The sequence below is a fragment of the Amphiura filiformis genome, chromosome 18 (genome assembly GCF_039555335.1).
Source record: "Amphiura filiformis chromosome 18, Afil_fr2py, whole genome shotgun sequence".
NCBI classification, from domain to species: Eukaryota; Metazoa; Echinodermata; class Ophiuroidea; order Amphilepidida; family Amphiuridae; genus Amphiura; species Amphiura filiformis.
Window position 1 is genome coordinate 22,854,521 of NC_092645.1, and position 16,937 is coordinate 22,871,457.

The window sequence follows — 16,937 nt, forward strand, 5'->3', positions numbered from 1 at the left end:
CCTACACAATGGAAGTGTGCAAATGTCATACCATGCTACAAGAGGGGCGATAATATCACACCGGGCAATTAACTTCAGGCCCATCTCACTGTCGTTTCATCAAGAAGCTCGCGTTGCGTTGTCTCTCTTGACATCAGCAGAGCTTTCGACCGTGCATGGCATTCAGATCTTCTGACTAAACTCTTATAACTTGGCATCACTGGAACATTCCATGACTTGATGACTGGTTAACCGATTTCTAAGTTATAGATCCAGGAAAGTTATCATAAATGGCAAAGCAGTTGGTGTTCGTAAGGGCTCCGTACTGGGGCCCCTATTTTTCATCATATTCATCGATGACAACTCTTAACATCTAGCAAACCAGTCCATTTTATACGCCGCCGATGCTGTCCTTCATCAATTCCTCTGTTCTGTTAGAAGCTACCTAATACAAGTCCACCACTCGGGCAAGGAGGTTAATAGCTCACATATAAGAAGTCTCTATATACAAGAAGATATTTTTATGCTGAATACCTAGATATGCCTTGTCATAAAAATATTATTATTGGCATTGTTTCAGATAATACACACAAGTATCGCCACATTCGCAATGGGATTGGCACTAACTGCAGGTAAGGCGTTTTGTTTATTTCTTTGTCAATTTGTTTTTATCTATGCCCGTGCAACGGGGCATAGATATTGTATTCGTTGTGTTTAGTCTTCTCCTTCGTCTTCGCCTTCTTCTTCTTAAGACCACTTCTTTGCACTCCTCTAGCTCAAGAACTAAAGTAGCCTCGGGGCCCATACTTGGTATAATGATGGTCCATGACCCCTAAAAATCTCCTAGGGTACCCCCAACCCCAGAGGTCAAAGGTCATGGGCTACAGGGGGCAATATGTGTAAAATTTCAAACAGCTGTAGCTCAAGAACTATAGCGCCCTCAGTGTTCATACTTAGCATAATGATGACCCATGACCCCTAAATGTAACCTATGGTAGCCACGACCCCACAGGTCAAAGGTCATAGGCTGCAGGGAGCAATATGTGTAAACTTTTAAAACAGCTTTAGCTCAAGAACTATAGCGCCCTCAGGGTTCATACTTAGTACAACGATGGCCCATGACCCTTAGATATTTTCTGCAGTAACATCGACCCCAGAGGTCAAATGTCATGGGCTACAGGGGGCAATATGTGTAAAGTTTCAAACAGCTCTAGCTCAGGAACTACAGCGCCCTCAGGGTTCATACTTGGTACAATGATGACCCATGACCCTAGATGTATTCTATGTTAGCCGCATCCCCAGAGGTCAAAGTCTAAAGGATTTACAAAGCAAACTAGGTACGACATATTAACACAGTGTAGCGCAATAGGTAGTATTTTGTTAGCTACCTGTGTTTGCAATGATAAAGGTCTGAATCGTACGTCAAGGAAACTCATCACTTGACAAAAACTCCCTTAAAAGGAAATGTGTAGGCATTTTGATTTTTCATTTTGGACCACCTCAAAAGGTTGTCATGATGGGACAAGGGGTGTGGTTGGTTAAGGGGTGGGATATTAGAGAGAGTGTGGTCCAGTCTGGTGGTGTTTTAGAGAGAGTGACGGTCTGATGGGGTATAAGAGAGAGTGAAGGCTTGGTAGGGTAATAGAGAGAGTGCGTGCCAGTCTGGTGGTGTTTTAGAGCGAGTGAGTGTCTGGTGGAGTATAAGAGAGAGTGAGGGTCTGGTGGGGTATTAGAGAGTGTGTGGTCCAATCTGGTGGTGTTTTAGAGAGAGTGTGTGTATAGTGGAGTATAAGAGAGAGCCAAGGCTTGGTGGGGTATTAGAGAGAGTATGGGTCACTCTGGTCCCAGACAAACAAGTACCTAGACCTATGACTTTGGTTTGCGTAGTGAAGTCAACACTGTTTAGCAACGATTTTGACATGGACGCAACCCGGACGCAAACAAGCAGACATGTTCGCGTCTACAGAACATGTTGCATTTGACGCGGGCGATAACGGTGCAGCAATCACGCAAACGATTGCGTTTTTCGTTCCAGACATGAACGCTTATTTCTCCGCGTCCGACCACCCGACCAAAATCACCTTGGATACGTGGCTTCACCTACTGCCATAGGGATGGGCAGTGATCACAGAATTAAAACCAGAGAACCAGGACTCGACCGCCATATTGATACAGGCATGGAGCAAAAATTGGGGGTATTCGGTTTCCCTCGGAATGCGCTCGAGGCATTCGTTGTCATGCAAGCGCGACATGGATGATGGGCGCATTTGAGAGACGCACTTGATGCGACCAGCACGCGAGTACGAAACGCTTCAGATGAGACGCATGATTGTTTTCGTTCGTCTCCGCGCACGGTCGGCAAGGACCCGAACCCCCAATTTTCTCCCCATAGCTGACGGCGCGATTGTACGTGGCGGTATAGGGAGTCCCGGTTCACCTTCTCTAATTCTGTGGCAGTGATAGGTCTAGGTGGTATGTCTATGAGTCTGGTGATGTTTTAGAGCGAGTGAGTGTCTGATGGAGTATAAGAGAGAATGAAGGCTTGGTGGGGTATTAGAGAGAGAGTGGTCCTGTCTTGTGGTGTTTCAGAGAGAGTGATGGTTTGGTGGAGTATAAGAGAGAGTGAGGGTCTGAGTGGGTATAAGGGAGAGTTTTGGTCCAGTCTGGTGGTGTTTTAGAGAGAGTGATGGTCTGATGAGGCTATAAAAAGAGTGAAGGCTTGGTAGGGTATTAGAGAGAGTGTGGGCAGTCCATTGTTATGAGCATTACATGTATATCAAATGAAAGCTTAAAACAATCGCTTTCACATGATGCTCACCAAGTTTTCGTTTGTGAATAGGTGAAGGTGTTAGGTGTGGTCACGGGCATAGATATTCGTGTTTGGTAAAACACATTACTGTGGCATCTAGTTGGCTTTTGTTGTTGTTGTTGTTCGAGTGTTTGCTTGTATGTGGTCCAAAGTTTAAAATCATGCTTAACGTCAAATAATATAACTTGCTATTAAATAAGAACAAGGAAACAAACGTGTTCATGAAATTTCACCTGGAGTACCATCTAAAAAATCAATGGTAGGAATAACAAAATGCTGCACAGATCAAAACTTCAAAAGAACAAGTTAAGCAATAACCACTTTTCACCCTGATATGGCTGTGACGTCAACGCGCTGAGGCAGCTGTTTCGCTCGTGCAATCAAGGTGTCTTTAAGCGAGTGTGTATGTTTACACCAGCGCTTCGAGTCTTCGCCCAATATGCACTTATGTCACTGCCACATCAGGGTGAAAATAGTGAGTAACTGTGACTGAGTTCTAAAGTTGTACTATTTATGTTGTTTGAAGGATTACTTTGATTGTTTTTCAGTGACTGATATAAATCTAACACAGGCGATATTAATTCTAAGCATTGTGTGTTTGATATACACATTTTTGGTAAGTGATTTTTATTCGGCATTTTTGATTTTCGATTATATCAAATCTTAGCAGTTTACAATAATGTCGTTATTGTACCTTATGTTATTACTTATTGTCAACATTTTGCGAGTTTTGGAAAACATTTTGTATTTGCGGTTTCTTTCCAAAGAGCTTACACCCAAAGAGTACCACGTCCGCAAAGATTTTAGACCCAAAGAGTACCGACTCCGCAAAGAGATTAGAGCCAAAGAATACCGACTCCACATATGTGACCATCCAGCACAACTGAGCCCTGAAGTCGCCAATCATCATTTTTGAGATATTCAACCAAATTATTCTGCTTGAAATTAGCTTTAAAATGATGTATATCATGTCTATAGTACTTGACATTTAAGTAGTGAAAAATCAATAAAACAGTCAATAAATCCTTTGGTTCCTACTGTTTATTGTTAAGTTCAATGGAGCATATCTCAATAGTGGCACTGGCGACATCCGTGAATATCAGTGAATTTGCGTACGAATTGAGCTCTCCACTTACTGAAATCTTGAATACTTCCTATCAGGAAGGAGTTGTACCTCGCCAATGAAAGAAGGCGGTTGTAGTGCCGATACCTAAAACTACGCGCCCTACTTGGGACAAACTACGACCCATTTCACTCACTGATCACTTCTCTAAAGTAGCTGAATTTTTCATCATGAATTGGGTCATGGAAGACATTGAGCCTCGCATTGATGTGAACCAATTTGGTAATTGAGAGGGCAGATCTACATCCCATTATCTTGTGAAACTGCTCAACGAGTTGTACGAGCATACTGATAAACCTAAGAGTACGTGTAGAGTAGTGGTAACTGATTTTAGTAAGGCATTTGATCGGGTTGATCACAACATTATCATCCCCAAGCTCATTGATATGGGTACCAGACCTGATATCATTCCGTGGTTGTGCGATTTTCATAGCAATAGGTCTCAGTGTGTGCGTTATCAGTCTATCACTTCTAGTTGGAGAACCCTAAAACGGGGTGTTCCACAAGGTACCTTGGTTGGCCCAGGTTCATTCTTAGTGTTAAACAATGATGCTGCCATCTCCAATGTTCAGCACATTTCTGCACTGAAATATGTTGATGATATCACACTAGTGGAGAAATGTAGGCTGAATCAGCGAAGTCATCTCCAAGAGCATCTTAATAACTTTGACCAATGGTCTGAGAGCAATAATATGTCACTCAATGCAACCAAGTGCATGTCGATGATGGTTGGTTTTCTAAATCACCAGTCACACCTTCTCCGCTATTATTATGCAATCAGCAATTAGCAGAGGTTGATGTTGTCAAGGTATTGGGTGTTCAGATCAGCAGTGACTTAAAGTGGGACATTCATATCAACAGTGTCATAAAACGTGCTGCAGGTAGATTGTTCATGTTAACTACTCTTAAGCGGTTTAACTTACCCCTGCGAGATCTGATCACCATTTACGTTGGCTTCATCAGACCACTGCTAGAGTACTCGGTCCCTGTGTGGCATAGCAGTCTCACAAATGTTCTATCCGCTGCTTTAGAAAGAGTCCAGAAGCGGGCACTGAGAATCATGTTGCGTCAACAATACATATCTTATCATGATGCACTCCAAGTATACTCCCTAGACTCGTTGGCTACAAGAAGGCATCAAATATGTCTTGACTTTGCCAAAAATTACTTGAAGACCCAACCTTCCGTGACTGGTTACCCACTGATAGGCGTTCTGCCCATGGCAGAAACTTGCGTGGAGCTCACAAACTTACAACCCAAACTTGGAAAACCAAAAGATACTATGATAGTGCAATACCTTACCTAACCAGACTGCTGAACTCTTAACTGCAATATGTGCCAACCATTTTTTTAGTGATGTTTTCATACCTAATGTGCATTTCAACAATTTAACCATGTGTCGCTTTTGTTTACAATGCCTGTGTTACATCTTTTATATAATTCCATACGTGCAATAGTATTTAAACTTTTGATCTTCTTGTATGCTTTGATATGTTTTATTGGTGTAGTTGCTTTGGAGCGAGTGGTCATGCCCTCATTAGGGGTTTGGTGCTTTTTTCCATCTCTTTCTCTCTCACCCCTCTGAGATCATGATGACTCGCCCCAACACGACTCCTTCTTTTTACTGTTATCTATTTTGAATAATGTATTCCTTCACGTGCAATATCATATTTATTGGTCAGTATTAGAATAATTTTATCCTTGGGGTGAGACCACCTCATTTCCACCATTTTCCCATGTTCAGTTGACCGCACTTTTAGCTGCGGACCTGGTTGCAGGATGAGGTCTCGCCCCTTGGATTATTTTGTGTACTTTAAGTGATATTTTTGATATTTAAATATGCCATGCTTTTTTTTTAAAATGATTGTACATTTCACATCAATTCAGCTTTTAGCTGCTATTGTGTCTTTTAATAAACCATGAATGAATGAATGAATCCGGGCTCAGTTGTGGTGGATGGTCACATATTTGCGTGTCGCTCACAGAGGGAAAAATAGTGTACCTCTGGATTATTTTGCCATTCACCCGGTAAACGTAGATTTAAAGTGCATGTCTTTTGCGTTCAGCGTATAAAGCTCTGTACCATGCGCACTAGATGCTACCTCGTACACTAACCTTGGTACGTTGAAGCTCAAAGATCGACGCAACTTATCGTTCGATTTTGAGATTTGCCGATCAATGTCAGACTCGTAAGTACACGAATACTGGTATTCATGCGTGGCAAACTAAGATTTACCATAGTGTTATGCACGGGGCAATTCTGAGTTGGCTCTCTTTTGGTTTAATCTCTTTGGTGTTTGGCTATTTCAGGGTGGAATGAAAGCGGTTCTATGGGCAGATTGCTTTCAGATGTTCATAGTCATCGGCGCAGTAATATCTCTCTTCATTAAGAGCTCTATAAGTGTTGGTGGTGTAAAAGAAGTGTGGAGAATAGGACTTGAAGGTGAACGGATTGACTTTTTCAAGTGAGTAGTATTATTCATTATAATACCGTAAAAACTCGAGAGTTAGCATATGTGCTTATTATATAGAGCGCTTTTGAAAACATGAAACTGTACCAAAGTCCGGTGCTTTACCAACTGAGCTAATGGGGTTGAGACACACATTTGCAGGCTTACTTGTTTGCATATAACTATGTGTATCGATGATTGCTCATACCCCTTTACACTTCTGTGGATGGGGCTTTTCAAGTTTGCATGTTTTAAAAGCGTCCGATAGTAAGAACATTTAATATGCTAACTATCGAGTTTTTACAGTATTAAATTATGGATATGGTTCAATTGAATGTTTAGATTTGTTTGCATTAGGTTCATATCATGCATAGGCCAACTTTATAATATTGAGATACCAACAACACACTTTCCAACGACCTGAAAAAATGACGAACACGGCTCAAAAGTTCTTTATGCATACTATACTGTATACTATTATCATTATTGTCCTAGAAAAGTGGTAATACCATCAATGACCATCTATGGTATATACCGAACAAGGTATCACAAGATTAATGCGGCCCATACACGATCAATTTGATTGATCAATATTGGGGACCCTAGATGCAGGATTGGATACAAAATTATATTTATTTATCTATCTAGATCTAATCTAGTTTGATGTTATTGACGGTTGGACAATTCGCCGTAGAAGTGACGTAATGATCGGATTAACTACCATAGCAATAGATGAATACAACCGTTCGTTTCAAAGCTACTAATCTTACAGGTGCGATTGATCAGCCTTTCTTTGACATCTATGGTTCAATGCAAAGGTACCACGTGAACGCTGTAGTGCAGGGCGATATATTAAAAATTGCATTAATCTATTGCTATGGTAGTTAATACGATTAATTACGTCACTTCTATGGCGAATAACATTACTATTGTTGTTTGTGTGTACAGAAGTGGCGTAATTAACACACACAGTACACAATAGCAGATTTTGTATCCACTTTTGTATCTAGGGTCTTTGATATTGTTCAATCAAATTGATATTGATTAATCAAATTGTGTATAGGCCGCATAACGCTTAGAGGACTTCAATTATAGTGGACATTCTAATTGAATGAACACAGCTTTCAACAGCTGCATTCGATCTAACCGCGATCGCATTTTGCGTATTTCAAAGTACAACGCGAACGCACGACCAATAACCAATCACGAGTGAGTTGCCATGATTGGATTCAATTTCGAATCGTCATGCTATGTCAGGCTGTGTTCATTCAATTGAAATATCCACTATAGCGATAAGCTGTGTGCCGTGATCACAATGCTCATTTATGAAGTAGCTAATTTGCATATTTGTGTAATGATATCACATAGATTTACACGTAGTGTTGAGGCAACGGTTGCTCCTGATGTGTGACGTCATCAAATGCGCATATTAAGTAGCTAATTTGCATATTTTTGTATTGTTTAATACTAACAAAAAGGATTATTGTTCGTTAAAAACGACAATCAATTTCCAACCATTTTGAAGGAGTATTGGGGCAATTATTGCTCCTGGTCGTCTTCAATGCACTTATTAAGTTTATAGCTCATTTGCATATTATTCTCGTAGTAACTTTTGCTAGAACACAATGACACATTTTCATCAATCCTGCAGTGGTGTTGGGGGGAAAGTATTGCACCCGTTGCCTGTGTCGTAATCAAATGTGCATATTAAGTAGCCCATTTGCATATCGTCACCCTCATAACCAAAGTGCCTAAGTCATTATTACATGTTTCTCATTTGCAATTTTGATTTTCTGAGTAATAAACCCATAATTAATGAAATTTCCAGCTGCATTCTTCATTAACTTGTAGAATACATCAAAAGACATGAATACATGAATATAATATGAGATGATACATGATTATAGACAACGAATAATAATGCAATAAACCTTAAGGTTAGCAACTATTTTAAACTTTTGCGATTGGTAGTTCACTGCATCTTGCGAATGGTAGTGAGCTTTGGCAAAAATTGCATTGATTATTTCATAGCGAGCGTGTAGAAAAATGCAGATGTCATCGTGAAAATTTAAACATATAATTGCAACTTCATTACTTCAACATACCACGTGACAATTAAGCAAAGACAGAAAACGTACCATATTTTGGAATTTTATTTGTTTAAAAACATTAATGTGTATTAATAGGGCAATTATTCTGTGCTCAAACAACACTGCACTAGCCTCAATAGCGGGTGGAAAAACCATACGCAGCCACAACAGCCATGCACAATGTGCATTGCACATCCTCCCCATGCTGCTCACCAGCCTGGTCACACGTTGCTATGGGATAGCATTCCATTCTTCAACCAGGATTCGTCGCAGGTCATTCAATGTGGTTGCATTAGCTACTCTGGCACGCCCAGCACGACCAAGCTGGTCCCACAAGTGTTCAACCGGGTAGAGGTCTTGGCAGATGGCAGGCGGTTCCATTCTCTCTACTCCCATATTCTGCAGGTAGTGGTTGACTACCCTGACTCTGTGGGGGCGACCGTTGTCATCTTGGAGGATTGCATGACGTCCCAGATTGATTGTGAAGATATGGGATTGCAGCTTGCTGCACAGAATAATGGTCAATTGGGCAGATTATGTTTGAGACCATACATTCACAAAAAGTGTGCTCAGGCGTGAAAAAGATGATTGTTTCAAATGTGGTGTCATTGTAAAGGAAAATAAAGTAGCTATCTATTGATATGCAACACGATATGAACATATCACAAATAATCTGAGATATAGAAAAAACTTTCCAAACTTTTTTTTCAGGAGTTTATATCCAGTAAAAGAAAAGGTTATTTTAGCATGCATGACTAAGCACAGTTTGTATGATGGTATAACAGAAGATACTTTTTTCTATTTAAGTAATCTACTCGAATAGAATAAATTATATTTTGTTATGAGATACACATCTGAGTTAATGATATACTAGGATGGTTTAAAAGCACTTTGTAGGTAGAGATATTTTATCATTTGAGGCCATGTGATGATGAACATATTTATGTACTTCAAAAAATTGCAAGAAGAAAAAGAGAAGAGAAGAGGAGTAGTGATGAAAATCATGATATTCCATAACCTTAAGCATAATTTTTATTTGGAGTGCCAATGAGTTTTTGTCACTCAGGCGACTACATCAATAGGTTAATTGTAGATACGGCACGATTTAGGGTCCAAAAAAAATCGGACATCTTTTGTGAAAAAATATCATTATTTCCTTACCATCGACAAATTGAATTGAAACATGTGACTATCCACCACAAAAGGGCACATTGTCGTGAGATTTCTGTTGTGGCCAAAGATTTTCCAACACATCGAAATGTGTAATTAAATAGGTGCGTCAAATTGCGTTAAAATATTATGTCAACATAGTCACCTCACTAAAATGGTCATATGAATCATTCTACAACTGGTCATAAAATGATCATATTTATCACTTTATTGCAGTGATAGCTCCATCTGTTATTTTTTATCATTTTTGGTCGAGATAAGTAAATAAATCATTACCTTTTTACCTTACCTGACAAAATAATTGTATATGCAAAGCAAAAAAAAATAATCCTTACCTCCTTTCCTTACGTGACAAAATCATATTTGTTCGAGGTAAGAATAATAATCCTTACCTCTTTTCCTTTCCTGATAAAACCATTTTTTGTTAGAGGTAAGAAAATAAATCCTTACCTCTTTTTCTTACCGGACAAAATCATTTTATGTGCGAGGTAAGTAAATAAATAATATTGAATTGCCAAATAATATTGAAGTAAGAAAATAAATCCTTACCTCTTTTCCTTACCTGACAAAATCATTTTATGTGCGAGGTAAGGATAAAAATCCTTATCTGCCAAAAATATCGAGGTAAGAAAATAAATCCTTACCACTTTCCTTACCTGACAAAATCATTTTACGTGCGAGGTAAGGAAAAAATCATTACCTGCCATAAAATATTGAGGTAAGAAAATAAATCCTTACCTTTTTTCCTTACCTGACAAAATCATTTTTATTCGAGGTAAGAAAATAAATCCTTACCTCTTTTCCTTACCTGACAATATCATTTTACGTGCGAGGTAAGGAAAAAATCATTACCTGCCAAAAATATTGAGGTAAGAAAATAAATCCTTACCTCTTTTCCTTACCTGACATAATCATTTTTGTTCAAGGTAAGAAAATAAATCCTTACCACTTTCCTTACCTGACAAAATCATTTTACGTGCGAGGTAAGGAAAAAATCATTACCTGCCATAAAATATTGAGGTAAGAAAATAAATCCTTACCTTTTTTCCTTACCTGACAAAATCATTTTTATTCGAGGTAAGAAAATAAATCCTTACCTCTTTTCCTTACCTGACAATATCATTTTACGTGCGAGGTAAGGAAAAAATCCTTACCTGCCAAAAATATTGAGGTAAGAAAATAAATCCTTACCTCTTTTCCTTACCTGACATAATCATTTTTGTTCAAGGTAAGAAAATAAATCCTTACCTCTTTTCCTTACCAGACAATATCATTATACGTGCAGGTAAACAAAATCCTTACCTGCCATAAAATATCGAGGTAAGAAAATAAATCCTTACCTCTTTTCCTTATCTGACAAAATCATTCATATTCGAGGTAAGAAAATAAATCCTTACCTCTTTTCCTTACCGGACAATATCATTTTATGTGCGAGGTAAGGAAAAAATCATTACCTGCCATGATATATTGAAGTAAGAAAATAAATCCTGACCTCCTTTCCTAACCTGATAAGATCATTTACGTGCGAGGTAAGGAAAAAATCCTTACCTGCCAAATAATATTGAGATAAGAAAATAAATCCTTACCTTTCTTCCCATAACTGACAAAATTATTTTACGTGCAAGGTAAGGAAAAAAATTCTTACCTCACAAAATCAATTTTTATTCGAGGTAAGAAAATAAATCCTTACCTCTTTTCCATACCTGACAAAATCATTTTTATTCGAGGTAAGAAAATAAATCCTTACCTCTTTTCCTTACCTGACAATATCATTTTATGTGCGAGGTAAGGAAAAAATCCTTACCTGCCAAATAATATTGAGGTAAGAAAATAAATCCTTACCTTTTTTCCTTACCTGGCAATATCATTTTATGTGCGAGGTAAGGAAAAAATTCTTACCTGACAAAATCAATTTTTATTCGAGGTAAGGAAAAAAATCCTTACCTGCCAAAAAATATCGAGGTAAGGAAATAAATCCTTACCTGCCAAATAATATTGAGGTAAGAAAATAAATCCTTACCTGGCAATATCATTTTATGTGCGCCTCTTTTCCTTACCTGACAAAATCATTTTATGTGCGAGGTAAGGAAAAAATTCTTACCTGACAAAATCAATTTTATTCGAGGTAAGGAAAAAAATCCTTACCTGCCAAAAAATATCGAGGTAAGGAAATAAATCCTTACCTGCCAAATAATATTGAGGTAAGAAAATAAATCCTTACCTTTTTTCCTTACCTGGCAATATCATTTTATGTGCGCCTCTTTTCTTTACCTGACAAACTCATTTTATGTGCGAGGTAAGGAAAAAAATTCTTACCTGACAAAATCAATTTTTATTCGAGGTAAGGAAAAAAATGTGTAGCTGACAAAAATATCGAGGTAAGGAAATAAATCCTTACCTCCAAAATAATATTGAGGTAAGAAAATTAATCCTTACCTTTTTCCTTACCTGGCAATATCATTTTATGTGCGCCTCTTTTCCTTACCTGACAAAATCATTTTATGTGCGAGGTAAGGAAAAAATTCTTACCTGACAAAATCAATTTTTATTCGAGGTAAGGAAAAAAATCCTTACCTGCCAAAAAATATCGAGGTAAGGAAATAAATCCTTACCTGCCAAATAATATTGAGGTAAGAAAATAAACCCTTACCTTTTTTCCTTACCTGGCAATATCATTTTATGTGCGCCTCTTTTCCTTACCTGACAAAATCATTTTATGTGCGAGGTAAGGAAAAAAATTCTTACCTGACAAAATCAATTTTTATTCGAGGTAAGGAAAAAAATCCTTACCTGCCAAAAAATATCGAGGTAAGGAAAAAAATCCTTACCTGCCAAAAAATATCGAGGTTAGGAAATAAATCCTTACCTCTTTTCCTTACCTAACAAAATCATTTTTGTTCCAGGTAAGAAAATAAATCCTTACCTCTTTTCCTTACCTGACAAAATCATTTTTGTTCATTGATGGTAAGGAAACCAGGTAAGGAACCAAATCCTTACCTGTAACTTTTGACCCTAAATCGTGCCATAGCTGGTTAATTGTGTAATATTCTTCCAATCTATACCGCGGGAGCTTCAAGAGCTAACAAAGACCATGTGCCATGTTGAAGTTCTCATAGTAGAATGTGGAACCCCGTGAGACTAACGAGGCGGAGATGTTTAGGTTTGAAGATGTTTTTTGTACTGTTTGGTTGTTGAATAAGAATTTTGGGTCCAACATCTGGTAATGGTGGTGCTAGAGGGCGGTTTTCAAAATGGCCGTCAAAATGCCATTAAATTACATTCTAGAGCCCTAGAATAGTATGCGATATATCGACTGAACTTTGTACTTTTGTGGATGCTGAAAATAATGTTTAAGCCCAACCTCAGGGAAACGTGGGGAACTGTCGCTTGAGGGCGTGTTTCAAAGTGGCTGCCAAAACACTATTAAATGGCATTCTAGAACAGCCCTAGAATAGTATACCGATGGAATACATCGACTGACATTTGTACTTTTGAATATGCTGAATAATTTTTCGAAATGGCTGCCAAAATGGCATTAAATAAATGGCATTCTAGAGCCCTAGAGTATTATACTTATGGAATATCGACTGAACTTTATACTTTTGAAGATGCTGCATAATAATATTTGGGTCCAACCTCGGGAACACGTAGGGAACTATCACTACAGGGCGTTTTTCAAAATGGCCGCCAAAATACCATTAAATAAATAGCATTTTAGAGCCATGGAGTAGTATACTCATGGGATATATCGACTGACTTTGTACTTAAATGACATTCTAGAGTCTTAGAATAGTCTATTAATGTGAAAGATCGATTGAACTTTGTATTTTCGAGGGTGCTGAATAACAATTTTGAACTCAACCGCGGGGAAAAGCCGGGAACTCTTGGGGTTCTAGAATGTCATTTAATGGTGTTTTGGCGTCCACTTAAACATAGGTCCTCTAGCGAGAGTTTCCCATATTTTCTCGAGGTTATATTTAAATATTAGTATTCAGTTTCCTCAAAAGTACAAAGTTCAGTCGATATATCCCATCAGTTTTCTATTCTACAGCTCTGCCATTTATTTAGTGGTATTTTGGCGGAAATGTCCCCAAAGTTGAACCCAAATATTTTTATTCAGCATCTTCAGAATCTTTTTGCTCATCAGTGAGGCATTTTTTCCGTATGACTGCCCAGTGGGCGAAGTTTTGTTTTCATCTGGCTAGTGAGCGTTTTTTTTCAAAAACTCTAACATGCCCCCCCATATGCACCCCCTTAAGGGTTGGTAGCAATGTCCAATCAGCTTAATTCTGACTTTCTTCTCATGTTGCAGCGTCGCTAACGTAAGTAGTCAACTCTCATTTACAACCTAATATTTCGAACCTCAATTGATAAACGGTACCCACTCCGTTCAGGCAGGTGATGCGTACAATACGAGCATACACGGGTTGAGGAAAAGTTGCGGTCACTGCCGTATTCTCATCTGTGTTACCAGGAAATATCTACGAAAGAAAAACAAAATACAACTTATTTTCAAACAACGACAAAAACAACGATCTTCTCCTTCTCCTCCTCCTTCTCACCCTCCTCCTCCGCCTGAATTCCTCGGTCAAGAGTAACGGCATCGGGATGACCATCTAACAGCTTCCCATCATAACAACTGTCTTACCCAATTGCACTACACGTTAGCTCTGACTGGATTCGAACCCGCAGCATTGGGCTGATGTGAGTCGAAAGTCCTTACTTTTAAGCCACCGTGCTCATATCATCATCATATTTCATCTTCATCTTATTATGATATTTTTATTTGCCAGAAGTTACACCCTGCATTTACTACATTTACTCACCACCACTGTTCCATTGATATGCATAACAAACACCTCGTTGCTATCGGTATCCAAGTAGGTTGACACTTTAAATGATGTTACCCAGTTAGTCTCAAGTCCAACGCCTCCATCACCCTGCGTTATAACACCAGACACGTTAGTCTGTGTACCTATAAATAACGACATAAATGTAAAAATTAATACGGTGCATCAAATGAAACAATAATCGAGATTCGATATTAACAAATAAATGATGGCATTTCAAATTATGTAAATAAATTCATTAATGTCCTCATCATGGACCTGCGGGATTAAGGGCTAGTTTATAGTTCACCAAATTTGCATGCATTTTGTCGTTCCGACAAATGCATTAACACATTTGCGTAGCGTGTTTACGCTCTACCACATCAACAAATCGTCGAGAAGAAGAACAAAGCTCAATCATTTTAATTGATACGAAAACTCGGCGTTTGTCGCAGCGGAAAACGGTGGGCTAAATACTGGCCTTATATTACCTATATCAGCTTGTATCCATTGTACTTTCCTTCCTCCCCATACATTGTACATAGACGCTCCCCATGCTCTAGATCCATTCAGCCTTCCGTATTCAGCGGGAAATTTGTACGGAATGTATATTTGTTCCGATGCTTGAATTCTGTCATCTGGAATGTCTCCACTTTCCATTCCCATAAATTCGTTGCAAACTTTAAAAAAAGACACAACATGTTATCCAGTAGGCTATAAATTTGTTTTTGCATCGAGATCGAGATCAAATTCATCTCATTCTTGGTTGAATTTTACATGTTTTATAAGCATTAGCTTGAACATCAAGTCTTTTTTCAGACAAAGAAAACTCCAGACCTTGACTTAAGGGAGCAGTAACTACAAAGTAAGCTTTTAAAGCCGAGTTACGACAAAGCCCCATCAAGTCCCATCGGCGAGTTACGACAACACCATCACTGTCCCATAGGCGAGTTACGATAACACCAACATGTTCAATCGGCGCGAGTTACGACGATACCACCAAGTCATGCAATTGAAAAAAAAATCGAACTCGCCAGCGGGACTTGCCGTATTCTCGGCAGGGGTCACTCTTTAATCTGTGCAGGGGGCAACTTATCTAACTCGCCATTCTAACTCGCTTTTCATATAACTCGCCCATTTATAACTCGCTATTTACCTGTCCCCTTGACTTAAGCAGCTGTCAGCCATTGCGACATCTCCTTTCATACTCGCTGGAGTACACGCGCTTAAACACGCCGCATAGATGCTCTCGCAAAACAGCTGTCTCAACGCTTTGATATCATTGCCACATCAGGGTGACAAATGCGCAGGATATAGGAGGTTATAATATGTGAAATAAAAAAACCCTATTTTTATGAATGAAAATGTTTGACTAGATTAGTAAATCGACATCGAGACCAATGGCGTAACTAGGGTTGGCGCCCTACCCCCCCCCCCGAGAATATCTTAGACGCAGGCAAGTGAAACAAATACGCGCGGAGTGCGCGAAATTTGGACAAATAAAGCCTACCACTAATTAATTTTGGTTACTAGAAGTCTTAAAATGTTTTTACAATTTATTATGTGCTGAAATGCGCGCGAAGCGCGCGTAAATTTTGACTTTCATCGCTTGGAGGGGCGCAGAATCGATGCTGAATTGGTCAATTTAGCGTCCCCTAAGGGTGGCACCGGGGCACTTGCCCCCTCCCTGGCCCCTGCCCCGCCCCCGTCCCCCACTTAGTTACGCCACTGATCGAGACAGATGACTGTTGACATGATTTCTGGAAGAGTCATCCAAATGTTTTGGAATTCTGACTAGGAGACACGAAAGGGTTGATCAGGTCTTAAAGCTGCAAAGCACACTCAATGGAATTACAAATTACAAAAACTAAACGAAACTAAACGGAAACTCATTTAAACGCTTGAATCAAATTATAGTTTAAACACGGTTAAACAGTATTCAAATTTAAAACGTTATTAAATTCCTCTAATGCATGATATTACGAACATGAAAAATAAAGACAGACCAATGTTGTGTAGAATGCGCAAATCTATAGAATACAAGATTATAATTATTGAAATATCATTTTTACGCAGGAAATTATTGCCGTATTAATACCCGGGCCCGGGGCACTGGAATATAAACTGGATATGTGTAGGGGGCCGCGCCGATAAGGCTGACACTTTCACAGCAAGGGGCATTTGGTGATAGCAAAAAGTAAACATATGGTGTCATTGGGCACGTGATCAGAGTATGAGATACGGACACAGTTTGCACATAACATTAGGGTGGCATTGATTGAGAACATGATCTTGGGGTTTAAATGGGTTCTTTAGATGCGAGTCAAGAAGGTTCCACAGGAGCCTCGAACATTGAATTTCTAGTTCTAAATGTCTTCAAGTGGATTTGAAAATGAAACAGTGAGAAATAAAAGTTGCTGTTGAAATTCAAAAAATAAGGGCCTTTACTTTGTGTAACAGATAGAATGGACTCCCTTAACAAGATTT

The 16,937-nt window shown here is 38.8% G+C and overlaps 1 protein-coding gene across 1 annotated transcript in view; it reads left to right on the forward strand.

Moving 5' to 3' along the window:
- Positions 1–16,937, forward strand: part of LOC140140008 (sodium-coupled monocarboxylate transporter 1-like) — an 88,509-nt gene that overhangs the window by 50,028 nt on the left and 21,544 nt on the right. The window contains exons 5-7 of the mRNA XM_072161817.1: positions 560–611; positions 3,337–3,404; positions 6,222–6,376. Coding sequence (XP_072017918.1) covers positions 560–611; positions 3,337–3,404; positions 6,222–6,376 — 275 coding nt within the window. The remainder of the gene's footprint in view (positions 1–559; positions 612–3,336; positions 3,405–6,221; positions 6,377–16,937) is intronic.